At 35.4% G+C, this 17,256-nt stretch overlaps 1 protein-coding gene across 1 annotated transcript in view; it reads left to right on the forward strand.

Moving 5' to 3' along the window:
- The window catches only part of CACNA1D (calcium voltage-gated channel subunit alpha1 D), a 157,275-nt gene that overhangs the window by 121,273 nt on the left and 18,746 nt on the right, over window positions 1–17,256 (forward strand). The window contains exons 33-41 of the mRNA XM_062008666.1: window positions 5,413–5,451; window positions 5,871–5,999; window positions 6,738–6,803; window positions 7,681–7,772; window positions 9,021–9,180; window positions 10,406–10,533; window positions 10,648–10,744; window positions 12,312–12,414; window positions 13,351–13,452. Of these exons, the coding sequence (XP_061864650.1) occupies window positions 5,413–5,451; window positions 5,871–5,999; window positions 6,738–6,803; window positions 7,681–7,772; window positions 9,021–9,180; window positions 10,406–10,533; window positions 10,648–10,744; window positions 12,312–12,414; window positions 13,351–13,452 (916 nt within the window). The remainder of the gene's footprint in view (window positions 1–5,412; window positions 5,452–5,870; window positions 6,000–6,737; window positions 6,804–7,680; window positions 7,773–9,020; window positions 9,181–10,405; window positions 10,534–10,647; window positions 10,745–12,311; window positions 12,415–13,350; window positions 13,453–17,256) is intronic.

Genomic DNA, 17,256 nt, shown 5'->3' on the forward strand with positions numbered 1-17,256 from the left:
TAGCAATAAAAAAATTAAAAACACTACTAAAACCTTAATAATTACTTTTGGATTTTGTGACTTTTTGTTTTCGAAAAGTTTCACGTGACACACACAGTCCTGTGGGGGTCATAAAAATGGTTCCTTTTCCAATAAAAAAGCAAGCAGTGATTGTGAGACAGAAGATATGGTTCAGTCCATTTTGGGAGATGGACATACATAAATTGAGAAAATGGGAAATAAATAGATTGGAAATAAAATCGGAATAAATGACTAAATTCATAAATGGAAAATATAGACAAGTTTTGATCTGGCCTGACTGTGTAAAAATGGTCTTATTTGTCAGCTCAGAAACCATTTGGATGACCAATGCTTGATGACTTAGAGGCATGATCACATTGTTACAATAGTAGTTTCAAAGGTTTTAATTCACATTTTAGTTTAAGTTTCTTTTACCATTCATGTGTTGCCAAAATGTCAAGAAAATAATGGAGACTTGTCTTTTATTTTGTGCAAATGTTTAACGCAGTCCCTGTGGGACTAATTTTATGCTTGAAGTTAAGTAAAATGCGAGTTCTTTGCTGAAATAGGGCTTAAAGGAAGAGCATTGATATCTTCCTCCTGAGCTCCTCAGGTAAACATATTTATCTTGAGTCAACACTCTAAACACAAGGCTTACAAGGCTGTAACAACTAGCAGTGGTTAGTAGTAACGTCATTCATCAAGAAAAGTCTCTCCCAAAAGCAGCACTGCCATTCAGCAAGAAGGAGCACCATTTTTACCCTTTCAGCACTATGCATTGTGTAATGTTGACTTGCAAACTGTGGGATGCTCTTTTTGTTTGCTACACTGCTGGTAGAGCATGTACTGGGAGGGTTGGAGCTTATTTTTATAGAGATGCCCACTCAACCAGTAACTGGGTGGATCAGGTGATCTTGCTTATGTGGAGGAGTGGATTAAAAACTTCCTAGCTACCTCTGTAAAGGAGTCGGGATTCTATTTTTGAACAAAAGCACTCTAATTCAATTTTAATCCCACTTTAGACATGAATATAATATTTTAAAACTTATGTTTTGTTGCAAGTAATCAGTATATTTGAATACTGTTAATGCATTTTGTAGATTTTTGCAAATGTATCTCTTCAGGCCTAATAATAAGTCAGAAAAATATGCTGTCACATGGCTTTGTTTTCATTACTATGAAGTCCTTCCATGAGATGAAATCTATACTGTGTTGCAATATTTAATTTGGAAATAGAAGTAAATTTCTGAACTGCTTTCATGAAGTTGTTAATTATCTGTTTACTTTATTGCACACCTGAATATGTATTAGTTAACTTAGAGTTTTAAAGACTTATTTTGCGAGAGAAAAGATACTTTTTCAATCCATCCTGGGGTCCTTCACATCAATGCTGTTTTTTTCAGAAGTTGCATATATGGGCATTTGGTTCACGTTGAATAGAATTTGCAGAGCATGAAGAAGGCTATGAAGAAAATTACTTGCTAGCACATTTGAAATGCAGTAATCATTCTCTGAACAAATCCTATATACATATATATACATTCACAGACTCACGTAAACAACGCTTTTCTGAAGATATTTTGGCAACCTGAATGTTTTGCTGTATATGTTACTATCATCATATGTATTTGTCATCAAGATATTTCCTTCTATATTTGTAATCACCATTACATCATCATCATCATGTGGTTTTGCAACTCTAATTCCCTTTGCACAATCTGTAAAAGAAGAAGCATTTGACCATCACCATATACTAATAGCCACTTGTTTTCACCATATTTATTTTTTCTTAGACACACAGGTACAGTTTGCTTCCAGTGCATGATGCAATCTGTTTTGCACTGTTCCTGGTTTTTGACATTGAAGCATTTTTCAGTTAGGATGTTTATTTTGAACTTCTGTTGCAATATGAAGAGTGAGATGTGGAGTTACTGATTAGGAAATGTGCTAAATTTTTCATATGTAGCAATAAATACTTGACTGAAATTGGTGTTAGTTTGCCAATGTTTTAATCACTTAGGCAGAAATTTAGGTTGATCTTTGGTTAATCTTCTTAGAGAGTTGAGGTTGGGGAAGAAGGCTGCTGTGTTGAAAAAAGAAAAACCGTATGTTATTGCCTATTGGAAGTATTTAGGAATTGGCTTAAAATTCCATAGTTATGAAGAGCTTTGCTAAACTAGGCTCTCAGTGTAGCTGGCACATGGCTGACAGAAAAGGTAGAGAATAATTAAGCCAGTCTCTGTCTTCATTTACCTTATGACAGTGCATCTGTTAGCCGAGGAGTGAAAGCAAAACCTGTTCATTTATTCTAGCTGTGCCCATTACCAGACTTCTAGCAGTGATGCCAGCAGCACATCTGAATCACATAGTCCCAAGGAGAGCAAAATAATCATAATAATGACCAGCCAGTTTAGGACATGAGTAGTATGATTAGTGGAAGGTGAAGGGAAAGAGGAGGTGATAGGTAGATTGCGTGGCTGCAAGATTTGCATTCTTGTCAGCAACCATCACCCAAAGACAGGCATTGATCAATCTACCCCCACCACAGTCTCAAGTCTGTTTAATACTTTCCCTACATATACATAATGTCCCACCTACTTACATGTGTACGTGACAAGTATTATTACTAACGCTGCAAGTAAAGTTATGTATTTAGATAATGTTTTTTACCTATCTGTAGGAAGCAGACATTCTCTGTTATTTTGTCTGTCTGTTATTGAAGATTGTGTTGTCTTCATTTTAGTTTCCCACTGGATGAATATATATAAACAGTAACTTACTTTGTCTCTTAGATGAGCATTTCCTTTGTAAATAAGTATGAATAATGTGTTGTAGTATATCACTATATTACCTTCATCATAATTAGTGTTAAGAATATAAACCAAGCTACTGTATTATTGGTGGGAAATGCCAAAGAAGACATATACTCCCTTTAAAATGTCAGTACCCAAAACACTTGGCCAATGATAGGGAGAAGTTGAATAGTTTCAGCTCTAGTAGAAAAAAATTACTCTGTTATCAGGAGTTTGTTTTCATTGTTCGTTTCTAGCATCTATCTCCACCTTGGTGTTTTTGTACAATTTGCTTTTTGTGAAGAGAGCATTTTTGTTCCTGGCTTGCTCTTTCCAGTGACCATAATTTGTAATCTCCATCCTAACACTTCCCAGCAGCAGCAAATCAGCCACTAGAAACAGGCAATTAGGATTGTTTAGTCCAAAAAAGCCGAAAAGGTGATTTGCAAGAGGAGTGTGCGTTACACAGTGCTGTGCACACACAAATGTGCATGATACAAATACATTTAGTGTCTTTCAGACAAAAAAGGTGCAAAGGGGTTTTGCAGCCATCATTCCTGAGTGCCTGCGGTAGCACTGGGCACATAGTTTTGGTAATCTGAGCTCTCAACTGTGAAAACTGAGAATTAAGTAATTATTAAGATAGTTATATGTAGAAAAATGCTTTTTATACTGGCTTTTCCTTTTGTGAGGTTTTGTTCATAGCAGAATCTTAATGGATACTCTTTTTTTTGTCTTTTGGAAAGCAATTTAATAAAAGTCTGTAGTACTAAAGAATCCTGTTTCTGTTCATATCTCTCCCATTGCATATTACTATCCTAATACTCTTCCTAGCTTACTTGAGGCCCAGTTCTTCTGTAACAGCTGGCAGGAAAAACACTCAAATGTGAAACTCAGCATTTTACTTCATTTTTTTAATACAAAATATTAATGTTACTGTAATTTAATCTGTTCTATATCTATCAAATAATTTAATTTGTGATAATAAAAAAGATAATACTAATTAAAACAAAAAAGCTCAGTGTGAGTCAGTCATAAGAGATTATTGTTAACTTTCAGGCTTCATGTGAGAAGGTAAAATGAAACCATTTTTCTTTGAAAGTTTCAGGTAAAAAGGATTTTTTTTTTTTCTGTACTGAAAACTCAATAGCAATGTGTGTCTGTATACACCAGTACAGGTTTGTGATTGATGTAGGTAGACAGCTTTGCAAGATTGTTTCAAAGTTTAGTGATGCCTTGGCATTTATGATCATAGAATCATAGATGGACAAAACAACTAGTATTTTAATGAATACTGCTAATGACCTGACTTTAACAAGGTACTACCTATTCTTGTTTTTTTTAAAAGTATATTTGTGGAATATATATTGCAGTATTTTCTCTTCTGTTTCCACAAGTTTTATCTTAGGTAACAGCAATACTTGAGTTTTACTCAGTGAATCATGACACAGTGAATCACACACAGTGCATTTGAAGTAGCACTGGGGAGACATCATGGTTATTGCCAGTATATGAAACAGTAATTGCTGAAAGGTACCCCTTCAAAAAGGGGATATTTTAGGCAAAAGGGTAAGACCCATCACTTAGATCCAATGTTAAGAATCCTATTTGCTCTAGTGCTATAAATGTTGTTAAAGGCACTTCCATTCAGTTTTGGAAGAAGCTGCTGTGTATGTCGATGCACAAGCAAGCATAGATAGTTGGGCCTTTAAACTTTGTTAGCTGCTTTATGTGTTTAACCCTTTAAGATATTAAGACAGTTTACCCAAAGACAGACAGTCAGACTTGATGAAGTGAGAAGTGAGTTTCTTCTTCACAGGATGTAGAGTTTAGCTCTGTGAACAAGAAGTTGGTGTGTGCCTCCTTTTAGCTTCCAAGGGTTCTGCAGATCTGTTCCAAAAAGGTCGATCAAATCCTGAAGCTCTTTCTTCATGCCTGATCCTGTTACACTAGCTCAGGTATAGGAATACTTTGTACATGGTGAGAGAGTACAGGTATTACCTCCTTCTGTGCACTTCTGTGGGAGGGTTAGCAAACTATGTGTCATTACACTGGAAGTGTTTGTGTATCACTTTGGCAGAGGGAAGATGATCTTTCTCAAACGCTGCAAAACCCAGTGTTCATCATTAAGTTAACTCAAGTGAATTACTTTGCTTTAAGGGAGCTCCTGATGTTATATAAAATACAATTACTTCAATATGATTAGATTCCAGTGATGGAGTAATTATCTTGAAAAGGGTCCTTGAGAAGCTAGTGTGACCCAAAAGCTTTGGTTTTCAGTTTTACATAGGCTTATTGCTATCATTTCTCATAACCTGTAGAAGTGAATGGCTAATTTTGTTTGGCTTATGTAGGAGCAAATATTTTAATTTGTATTTACATTCCATTGAGTCTTTTAAGCACGTTTTATACTAATAGATTTTAGTATCAGTCAGCCAAAATGAAATGCTGAAGGAAAGGGTTTAATAAAGGTATTAATGTTTTGTTCAGGAAATATATTGAGCTGAAAGATATTAATTTATATTTAGAAATGAAAATGTCCTTCCTTCTGTTTATGGTTAAGCTGGTACTTTTAATTGTTTATTTGATTTTAATATTTAATGTTCTTAATTTCTTAAAGCCAAAGCCAACTGAAACAGTCACAACTGATGAGACTGGGGTAAGATTAGTAAACTGACCCCAGTGGTTTTACCTCTACTTGAGTTTATTCTTTTTACCATGTCTATTTTCCACCAATTTTTTTCTGTATTTTTCATAATTGTCTTACTACAAAGGTGTTATGCAGTGGTTTGCATTCATTGTCAATGTACTATTGGAGTCTACTACAAACAAACCCAATATGATCCTTATTAACAAACCAGAAAACTTGGAAATGCATGCGATGTGTGAAGCATTTCTACAGGTCCTGTGTTTTGAGCATGTATTTTTTCCTTTCATATCATGCTTATCAAGGTAAAAAGGCCCTCGAGATACATTTTCAAATCTTACCTCTTTCACCTTTGCATTTGATGTTGTTTTTCTGAAAATGTTGCATGTTTGAGACTGTGTTTGGTTTGACTTCTCCGTGATGCTCTTCAGAACTCTGAAGACAGCGCTAGAATATCCATCACTTTTTTCCGTCTCTTCCGGGTGATGAGGTTGGTGAAGCTGCTTAGCAGAGGAGAAGGAATCAGAACTTTACTGTGGACATTTATTAAGTCATTTCAGGTTAGCAAAAATTATTTAAATTTGCTTTGTAGTTACAACAATTTACACACCAAATTTTATGAAGCAATACTCTCTAGGGTACCAAAGCTATTTCTTTTGAAATTCATGATGTCAGGAATGATATATTTAACTATATTTGCACACTAATGCCAAAATAAACTTAACCAGTTTCTTCAGTGAGTCCAAGGATTACGGTTTGGTGTTTAAGATTAGCTGTTACCATGAGATTTCTATGGTACTTAATAAAAAAAATAGTTGGTATATCTAAAAGGGATAGGATAGGTTTGCCACACACGGGTTTTGTACTTCCATACATTTTATTAGATGACTAAAAAAGAGGAATTTAATCTATTTTTATATAAAACTAGTATCATAAGTGTAACAAAGATATTTGAATCCTTGCTCCAGCAAACTGATGAATGTGAAGTTAGTGGAATTCTGTAACTTATAGAAGGAAGTATTTTTGTGCTGTCAGAATCAGTAATGGAAATAAAATTAAAAACTGCTAAAGATGATTCTTTCCCCTGAATTGCTGGCAGAAATAATTTAAACTATAATGAAGTTTGTGTTCACTGTGTGTGGCAGAGTGTTGAGTGACAGGTAATAACATTTTAAGCACTTGCATAGGAAGAAAAACTGTGGAAAACCCCATGTTATACAAAGGAATTATTGTTGTAATTGGAAATTGAAATTATGGTGTGGAATTATTAAAAGGCAATGCACCTGTCCCATTTCTAGGCTCTGCCTTATGTTGCCCTTCTGATAGCCATGCTGTTCTTCATCTATGCTGTGATTGGAATGCAGGTAATTATAGACATTTCTATTGGCATTGAACAAAAGTAATGTTGACTGCATAGAAACTTGTTTGCTAGGGTACTTATTGAACTATTCCTTTGATAGTGGTCCTATACATAAGGCATCTTTCAGAGTAATGTAAGAATCTTTTTTTCTGACTGTAATTTTGGTAGTCAGAAAATCCAAAAAGATGCAAGAGAAGACCTTGATGTGAGTTTATAATATCTTGGTTTGCTGAATGTAGCTACTCCACTTCCATGTATTGTGAAGCTATTCCTGTACATGGATGTGTGAGAATACATGGTATTACTCTCTAAATTAAGTAACAGTCTTTATTGTATTGGAAGAGGATATAAATGCATCTTATCTGGGCAACTGAACTGTTTTGATCAATTGCTGAGACAGGATGCTCAGAGTCTCTCTGCTTTGGTTTCCACCTTTGCATCTCTCTTTATTTAGATTCCAGCTTTTCAGGACAGCAATTACTTCTTACTAAGAGTATGTACAATATTTAGAGCAGAGGGCTTTAACATCAGTAAAGAGCTCTAGGTGCTAGTTTAAAACAATATCTTCTCACCTGAAATGTACGAATATGTATTAGTATTACAACAGTTTATAAAATAAAAATTTAAAATATTAAGACTAAATTATTATTAATTAAGATTAAGTTATTAGGATAAATTATTACTGTAAATTATTAAGAATTTTCTTGTACATGGGATAAATTTACTGCATTTACCTCAATGGGAAAGATCTGAGGAGTATAAAGAGATTGTATTTCTGAAAGTGTTTTTCATAAATACTGAAGCAAGTTTAGACTGCAAGACCTACAGCTTCTGACAGTACAGGTTACTAGGATGAAAGTCAAAGGCTTCTTTAATTGTAGGTGTTTGGAAAAGTTGCCATGAGGGACAACAATCAAATAAACAGAAACAACAATTTTCAGACTTTCCCCCAAGCTGTGCTGCTTCTGTTTAGGTGAGTAAACCTTAACTCTTTATTAATGCATCTATTTCATTGATCTGTGAAAAATACCTATACCTCTTGCACTATGGATTCATTGAAAGTGTGTTAGCAAATGAGAAGCAACTGAGCATAATAAGCACATACTCAAAGTGTCTGTGCTGAGTATTCATTGGCACAGCAGATGGTACAGACCTAAAACTCGTATCGCTATTGTAAAACATTTCATTTGCACAGTATTTGTCTTCAGGTAGTGCCCAAACATATTCAGCCCTGATATCCCTGTGTAGGTGTTGGGAAAGGTGAAAGAGACTGTACCCTCTCTGTAGTCTTGAGAAGCAGAGTTGGCCTGACAGTTTGAAAAAGATTGCAAGAAGCAGAGAGTTTAACTTGCTGGAATGAAATACCAGATAAGCAGTAGGCAAAACTTCCTGATGGCAAAGGCAGATAAATCTTGATGCAGTGAGATTATGGAATCTCCATCACTAGAGAGCTTAAGAAGAGAGCTAACATTTATCAGGAGTGCCTCAAAATGTCCTGGAGCAGGAGAGGGAATGACATGGAATAGGGATGTGTCTAAAGTTGACAAACTTGAGAGCTCTCTTGCCAGTGATTCTGTTACTCCCCTTGGCTCCTGTACATTGTTACTAACCTTGGTGGCAGAGCTGGCAGGTCATTCCTTGTCTGAAGCCAGGGACATCGCACAGTGAGATCTGAGTCACTTTCTGCATGTAAAGAGTTTTGCCTTTGAAACTAGGTAAAGAACACAGCCAAAAATTTCATAAATATGTAGTTGTCTTCTCAGTATTAGAAATCATAGGTTTGTACACAGGCATTACCCACCTATGCAAGAAGTGCAATACCAGAAGTTAGAGGCAAACATTTCTTCAGCCCTGCTGAGGAAAAGGAAAATCATCTTTCCCAAATAGATACTGTCAACTTTTATGACAGGTTTTCATACACAGCAGCTCCAGCTCAATAAATATTTAACGTTTAGATCACAGTTTTACATGCAAGCCTTTATGGTACATTAGTTTACCTTACACAATGTGCCTGCAGTGTTGGATCTATGCTTGTCAGTTCTGAAACAGGCTCTGTGGTTTGTTAATTATTTTGTGCTCTGACAACTTCATGGTCTGTCTTCATATTTGGGCTTGTGCAACTCCAAGCATTTTGCCATAACTTAACAAATCAATACATCTTTAATGCATTTGATAAAATAATGCTTAATTTATCTTTGTGATTTATGTTTGTGTTAAAAAGGTGTGCAACTGGAGAAGCTTGGCAGGAAATCATGCTGGCATGTTTGCCTGGAAAGCGCTGTGATCCAGAATCTGATTATAATCCAGGGGAAGAATACACATGTGGAAGCAATTTTGCCATCATTTATTTTATCAGTTTTTACATGCTTTGTGCATTTTTGGTGAGTGTAGCTTGTGCTTATTAACAGAAATTAACTTCAACATTTTGACTTTGTTCTGAACTAAAAGAGCAGTGGGTTCAGAGAACAATTGAAAATTCCATATCAAAAATATTCTGTAAAGTTATATTTTTTTCGTACACAGTCTAAAATCCTGTATCTTATGCTGATTTTTATGGTGAGAGGGGTGAAGCACAGGCACAGGTTGCCCAGATTGGTGGTAGATTCTCCAGCTGTGGAAACATTCAAGACCAGGTTGGACAGGGCACTGGTGTAGTTGAAGATGCCCTTCCTTGTTGCTGGGGGGTTGGACTGGATGACATTTAACCATTCTATGATTGTGTTTCTGAATTCCCATGTGGAAGATATTCTTCTGACTATATGTATGCACAAGTGGTTGGTAGCATGTTTGAAAGCTAAGTTAACAGTCCTTTTATCAGCTATTATTTCTTGCTTTTCTCAATAGTTCCATTAAATTCTCATTAATAATAAGCTACAATTCCTTTGTAGCTTCCTTCCTACAGTGTACAATTCTTTACATACTAGTAATGTTAGTGGTATTATTTAAACTTAGCAGAATTTGAATTTGTGTCTCCAGAAGTGTGCTCAAACTGTGGCACGTGAGATGTGAACAATAACTTTTCTCCCTAATCTGTAGCATCATGGATTATTTTCTCTAAAGTAGCCTTTGAAGTATGTTTTTCCTCATTGAAGGTGTCTGGTCTGGTTGGTGTGTTCTGTTCACAGCACCATTCTCTTTGCAAAAGGAGAGTGGTCAAACAGAATTCTATGCATTAATGTAATCATACGTGTTTTGCTGTTCTCTGTCATCTTCTTTGTTAACAAAATGTCTACAGAAGTCTTACTGTCATGATATTGAATTTTATTCATACAAAAGCCATTTCCTGAGATCTACACCTTATCAACTAAAAGTATTGGATCTATTCTTTAATTTGATATAGTGGGATCAGGCAAATAGGGAAGAGAAACAAGACTACGTAACAACTGAATAAGATAGAATTACACTCGTGTCATTTGATGGAGTTCGTGTTACTCAGTTAAATGATTAGAAAGTATTTTATGTGATATTTGATATTTGCAAAAAAAAAATGTTTTAAGAGTTTATTTATTTGAATTCTTAACCTCCTACCTTATGAAATGATTTTTTAATTGAAAATATTTTCATTTCAAAGTTATTAAGGCAGATTGTTCTTAATTACTTTTTTAGATTATAAACTTATTTGTAGCTGTCATTATGGATAATTTTGATTATTTGACACGTGACTGGTCTATTCTGGGTCCCCATCATTTGGATGAGTTCAAAAGGATATGGTCAGAATATGATCCTGAAGCAAAGTAAGTGAGATCATTTCTCTGATAAGATTTATGTGGTAAAAGCGATGAAAGAAGAGCATAGTTTATTTTTGGGGAATGGGTGTATGTTTGGTAACCAATGTGTGTTCATTCTAGGGGAAGGATAAAGCATCTTGATGTGGTTACATTATTGAGACGCATTCAGCCACCACTTGGTTTTGGCAAATTATGTCCTCACCGAGTGGCCTGCAAGGTAGGTTTTACTCTATTTTCTTTCACAATTCACTCATTCAGTTCTGGCGCATATGTATCATATATGCACAGTAATCTTCTCTGTTCACAAGGCCTCCTTCACACTCAGGTTTTCCTGTTTTTTTGCAGGTTTAACTTAAACCAGCAAAATTAGCATAATGAACTTCAGTGTTCTCGTTTGAGTAGTTACTACCAACATTAAATTCTTCACAGAACATCAAATTGAAAGGAGTCGGTCTGTAACGTGATTATTAGTCTGCTATTGTAATGTGTATGAACTACCTCATCCTAGCATTTCTGGTGACCAAGCGTCACATATAAGGCTTCTTCAGCCCACTGATGTTTCTAATTTCTCTTCAGTCTCAGGGAGAAGAGGGTGGTGGTTTACTTTAATTGACCATTTAGTTTTGATACAGCACTTTTACAACTGTGTGTATGAGAAGTTTGCTGCACATGAAACATAGAAACAAGATTTAAGCATAGGAACTGCAAGATGATGTACCAAGCTGAAGTGAATAAAGATGTGCAATACAATATGTAGCAGTGAGTGAGAAGACTGAATATATATATAAAGAATTTGTTAGGCCCAGTGTGTAATTTAGATGAGGTTTACTTGCATTTTCATGTAAAAGTTCAAAAGCAACACCAGAGAGATGAATAATGATTATGTTATTTGAGGACTTCAGGACTGTGGATATTGTGGGTTCAGCAATTTCAGCAGGAGTAAGATTAAGCCTTTTAATTAGAGGATTACTACAACAGGACCATCATACAGATTTCTTTTACATCTGTTTCATAAGTAGGTAAGTTGATGTATAAAACACAAGGCTCAAATGGAATACCACAAGGCATTCTTAAAGCTAAGTTATATCTATATGTTAAGATAAATGATCCAATTGAGTAATGCTTTTAAACTAAAATAGAAAAAAACCCAAGTTAAACATTAGGAAAAGATTTTGATAGATTCAATAGTGTTCTTCTGACAGACACTGCTTTGAAAGATGAACATTCTAATACAGAAATTGTCTAATCCAAAGAGGAAAGCCCCTTTCACACTAATTCAGTGCAAATAGCATAAGAGTTACAGAGCATCACTGGAGAATTACCTGAGGAATTAATCCACTTATACAACACAGACCTGATGCTGTGGTTCTTCATGGAACACGAGGCTGGAGGAGCCCATGGGAAACCTGGAACATGACCTCAACTGGAGTGAATGCTCTTAAATAACTGCAGTTGTCCTTAATATTTGGATAGTGTGACTTACAGTCATAGCCAAGGACAGGACTTCAGTGTTTGCAAATTAAATCAATAAATAGCTCATGAAAACCACAGGACAGTTTTAGCTATTGTATAAGCACATATGTGATCAATATCGTCAAGAAACAATGTTGGATGGTTCTTATATGTAGCTGGAATGGAAGACAACTGTTTTTGAGAACTTGTATAATTTTTATGCCTCTCAGTGGGTATTCTTTGAATACGTCAGCTTTTCAGAAATGAACCGTACAGGAGGTGTTTTTCAAGTTAAGCCACATGAAAATTTGTTTTCCTTTTCTCATTTACAGAGGTTAGTAGCCATGAATATGCCACTAAACAGTGATGGAACCGTCATGTTCAATGCTACTTTGTTTGCTTTGGTTAGGACTGCTCTAAAGATAAAAACAGAAGGTAAGGTTCTTACCTGTAAATCCTTTACTGCACTTGTCAGAAGGTACAATGAAGTTACAATTTACTTAATTCATTTTGTTGGGCATGAGTAAGTCCTTAATTAGTCCTTAGCTTCGCTGGGTTTGGTTTGCTTTTGGATCATGGATTGTATTCACTGTTGCTAGGAATTGTTTACTAGAAAATGAAAGGAAAAGGAATAGTGAGGCCAGAGGCCAAGATAGCTGGTCAAATAAAAACTTTTGCAACCTTGAAAGCAACATCTCCAGTTTGGTTGACACCAGTTCTGATTTTAGTCATTAGCATCAGAGAGGGAAAAGTTTTTAATACTACTAGTATGTTTCAAAGAATTTTGCTTTCTGTTTTCATATATTTTTTCATTATTTTATCTTCTTTTTCTGCTTTCTCTTCTGTGGCTTCTGCCCCTCTCAGCAGAATTTGAGTTCCACTACCAATAACAAAATCATTAGATTAAGCCCCCTCAGGGATTGCTGTGGCTTAGGTGAGCACTGCAACAAATGAAAAACTACTCAGTAATCGGTTACCTGAACTTTTCAGCACACATATCTGAGTGATTACCATGACTAAACAAATAAAGTCTCAGCTTTGGACGAAGAAAGACGTGGCTTGCAAAGAGCAAGTCATCACTTTCTGCACAATTCAGGCAGAAGTTACTAAGCAGTGAAAAGCAGAGCCAGGATCTGTAAATTACTATTGACCTCTGCAATGCTCCAGAGACTGATTTGAAAGCCCCAGGAGCTCACTATCTTACATCTTTTCTTATCTTCAGTTGTTGTAGTATTGTTACCTGTTAGTTCTTGTAGCTTATCCTTGCTTATCATCATCTTTATTCATATACAGCTAATTAACACCCAAAGGATCATTCATTGCAGCTGGTAGAAACATAATTGCCATTGTTTCTCTATCTTGTTGCCACAGGTAATCTAGAGCAAGCAAATGAAGAACTTAGAGCTGTTATAAAGAAAATATGGAAGAAAACGAGCATGAAATTACTTGACCAAGTTGTCCCTCCAGCTGGCGGTCAGTCTGATAAACTGCAATATGCTATTCTCTGTGCATTTTGATCTTTCTAGATTGTTAGGAACCAGATAAATAAAAATGCTAAATATTGCAATTATAATTTCACTGAAGGACAAAAACCAATAACAAAATAAGTATGGAGAAAATTATATCCTGTTACACTAGATAAGACATATAGGACTGATGAGTACAGCTTAGATGAAAAAAAAAGAGGAAAATGTTATTCTTACTTTCTTGTTTGAAAAAAAACCCCAATTTATTAGGCAAAATAAACTAAAATAAGTTTGATTTCAATTAATTGAGCAAAGTAATGTTTTATACTAATTAAGCTTGACAATATGCACTACATTATATCTTATATCCTTGTATGTGTTGAATACTTCTGGGAGAAAAATAAAAACATTTAATTTCCAGATTAAAAAATACTTTTTTGCAAAATTAATAAAGCAAGAGGCTAAATTATCTCAGTTGCACTAGTTAAAGCAGAGCAGTTCCTTAGTCAACAGGTAAGGAAATGGTTCAGATTTATGACAGAATGACTGAGATATGAGTATGGCCCATAAAAAGACATAGCTAAATTCTACTGACACCAATATGTTGTGAGAACAAGAAGGCACGTATATTAGGTGTTCCTACGTGCTGTAAAACATGTCAGATATTTGTTATATCTCTCTTTTTAAATATATATATATTCTGATATATATATTTAGCCTTTTTCAATATATATATTTTTTATTAATATGCTGAAGTGTAGGTTTAGGTGACTTGTTTTTACTTGCTTTTTCAAGTTTTAAAGGTGCAGAATCTGTTGCACTGTCATCCACACCCAAGATATATTTATCTAGACATCCAATATCTAGATCCATTGTAATGACCTGGTATTTCTTGTAGTTTATTGTACTTTTATAGTGTTACGACAGCTTTCAAGACTGATCAGACTCAGGTTTGGAAGCAGACTCAAGATCCCAGGCCTGCTGGTGATGGAGGCTGATCCCTTTCTGAAGGTGATGCTCTCAGTCTCTGGGGAGGAAGAGCATGCTGGCTGCACTGCTGTTCAGCATGACCCAAGAAGCAGCATTAGCTTTGTGGCTGGAGGGAGCCACTTGCTGTTGGTGTGGTGGCTGCCAGATAATAGTGGTGATGAAGGCAAAAATCTAGCAAATTTGACTATCCAAAGGGGAACTGATACTGCACATTTAAAACAACTTTTTGTGTTCTACTCTGTTGTTTTTAGCCTTACACCTAAGTGCTTGCATGGCATAGATGAATTGCTTTGTTATTGTTGTAACTATGTGCTTGAGCTTTTTCTGCAGCCTCTGTTCCTTTCAACTATGAGTCTTTCCGAATATTCTGAAGCAATTCTGTTTTAGGGTGGTGGCATGGAATTAGTGTTGCCTCTTGCCAACTTTATTCCCCTACATTTTTTTAATTGAAATGAGATGCATGCTTCAGAATAGTGAGCTGTGCCTGCCTAAATCAATCTGATAAAGAATCTGTAAAGATTACATTCCTAGAACTAATCTTACATAGTAACTTATTGTTAACTTCAGCTTCATTTCATTGCTGAATACAAGCTGTATATTTATTTTCAGCTGTACTAAAATTCATTGCTAATATTTATTCTGTAAATTTAGCTCTTCAGTGTAGGTACAAGGCTGGTAGCCCAAACCACTGCTCAATTGATAGAAGACAGTATGGCTTCTACGGTCCAGTAGAAATAAGAAGTTTTCAGTTTGATTTGTTTCTCTGTGGACCTTGTCATAACTTACCTGAAAACTGAAAATACTGTAACCCAACTAGAAAATGAGGAATACTGCTATTTTACATTCTTATACCATAGGACTGTAAAATAGCTTGGTATGCAGTAGAAGTTAGTTTCTCTTGATACCTAATATTAACAGAAAATTGTATAGGACAGTAACACCAGTGAGAGCTGATAATAACTCTGATAGGAGACAAAAAATTCTCTTTGATATAAATCAACATAGTATCCAAAATCAGTATGTTAAAATGACTTGAACTTTAAAGTACTGAGCAGTCTAGTTTATAGTGTTTCTCCCCAGTATTAATCGTGATGGTATTACAGAATGCTGGATGCTTCATATGCTCATGAGCATGCCTCTAGAAAACAAACAGAACAATTATTTGCAGAGCAGAATAAAAATAATTGGTATAACTTGTTTTCCCCAGATTTATAAATAAATGCACCAGAGATGGATAGTTAGTTCTTGTTACTGGTTAAATAAATTACTACTCTGATTTAATGAAACTCTTAATAGTTAGCAACACACTTTCAGCACAGAAAAATGAAACTGGTTTGCAAAAACATAGAATGTCAGTCAAATGCCTGAATATATGAATGAGTTAATATTCTTAGGAGACTAGAGAGTAAGAAAAATAGATAAAACTCACTAAAGATTTGCCTGTATTCTCTAAATTCCCCAGTTTCCACCTGCAAGCTCATATAGTCCTGCCCTAATACTTTTTGTCCTCTTTCAAAAACTTCCTTCTGAAATGATTCCATGTACTGTCAGTAACTGTAATTATAGATTTGTCTATTCTGTGGTCAGTTATGCTTAGCTGCCTCCCTATATCTGTCAGTATCTGCCTATATGTGTGTTAGTCAAAAAACAAAGTCAAGGATGGCTCCCCTTGGCCAGGTTTCAGTTCTTGTGTGCACGTGTCTGCAGTACAACTGACTGTGCCTGTGAAGTACACATACATATTGTTTGTACATACAGACTTTGGCATGCACAATTCAGCAAACTGGTAATGCATTCATCTAATATGCTTACAAAAAGTTGTTGCATGTCCAGAGTGACCAGTAAGGACCCTTCCTTTCTGCATACTGAGATTTCATAGGTAGTGTTATCTCAGGTACAGTCAGTAGTCATGCAATGTCATAGCCTGACTTAAAACATGCTCTAAGTGCAACCCATAGTAGTATATGTTATATAAAGTCTGTCACTTCTATGTGCTTGTTCTTTTGAGGAGCCATTTGCTATATCAATTCCTTAAAAGTTACATTCAAATACTTAATAGTATAAAGAATGGTGAAAGGCTTGTCAGGGGAGTTCTACCAAGGCTACCTTGCAGATCAGTGGATTTGGCTAAAATAAGGAGAGCATGTTTAGATTAGTTGCTTTATAACAGATCTCTTCCTAATACAAAACACCATTAGTCTCCTGAGGAGCTGCCAAGGGAGATTACACATGAACATCAAAGCAAACATTCACAAGAAGTTTAGAAATTAGATTTGTGGAGTCGAAAAGCTTTTCACTGCTGAGACCGAATCTATAGACTGGTGAGCTTCTCGTGAGTGCTGTGCAGTTCCTGCTATTTCCTAGCAGGAGCTGGAGGGGACTTGCACTATTGAGGAGATGTGAGTATTTGGCAGAGCAGGCTCTTTAATGTACTGAGATATTTCCTGCAACAGATTGGTCTCCCAACCAAAGTGTTTTTAAGCAAGTATAATTGTCGTATTTTCTCACACTCATATAGTCCATTTTGGGTGTTATAATGAGAGGGGATTATTTTGAATGGGAGAAGATTCATTTTGACAGGTAAAAATAAGTTTAAACAGTATCACACATGGATTGGATTTCCCCATCCTTTTCATTGATGTGAAAGCAAGTCAGGAAAAGAAGAAAGTTAATAAAATCTAAATTAGCTGTCACATTATAGGTAAAAATACTATTAGAAATACTGTCATTAGTGAGATACATTGGGATATGTTATTGATAAAACAGAGACACTAGGACACTGTTACAATGAAATTTTAATGTATGACATTACAGTGTATGT

The sequence above is a fragment of the Colius striatus genome, chromosome 15, assembly GCF_028858725.1.
Source record: "Colius striatus isolate bColStr4 chromosome 15, bColStr4.1.hap1, whole genome shotgun sequence".
Taxonomy (NCBI): Eukaryota; Metazoa; Chordata; class Aves; order Coliiformes; family Coliidae; genus Colius; species Colius striatus.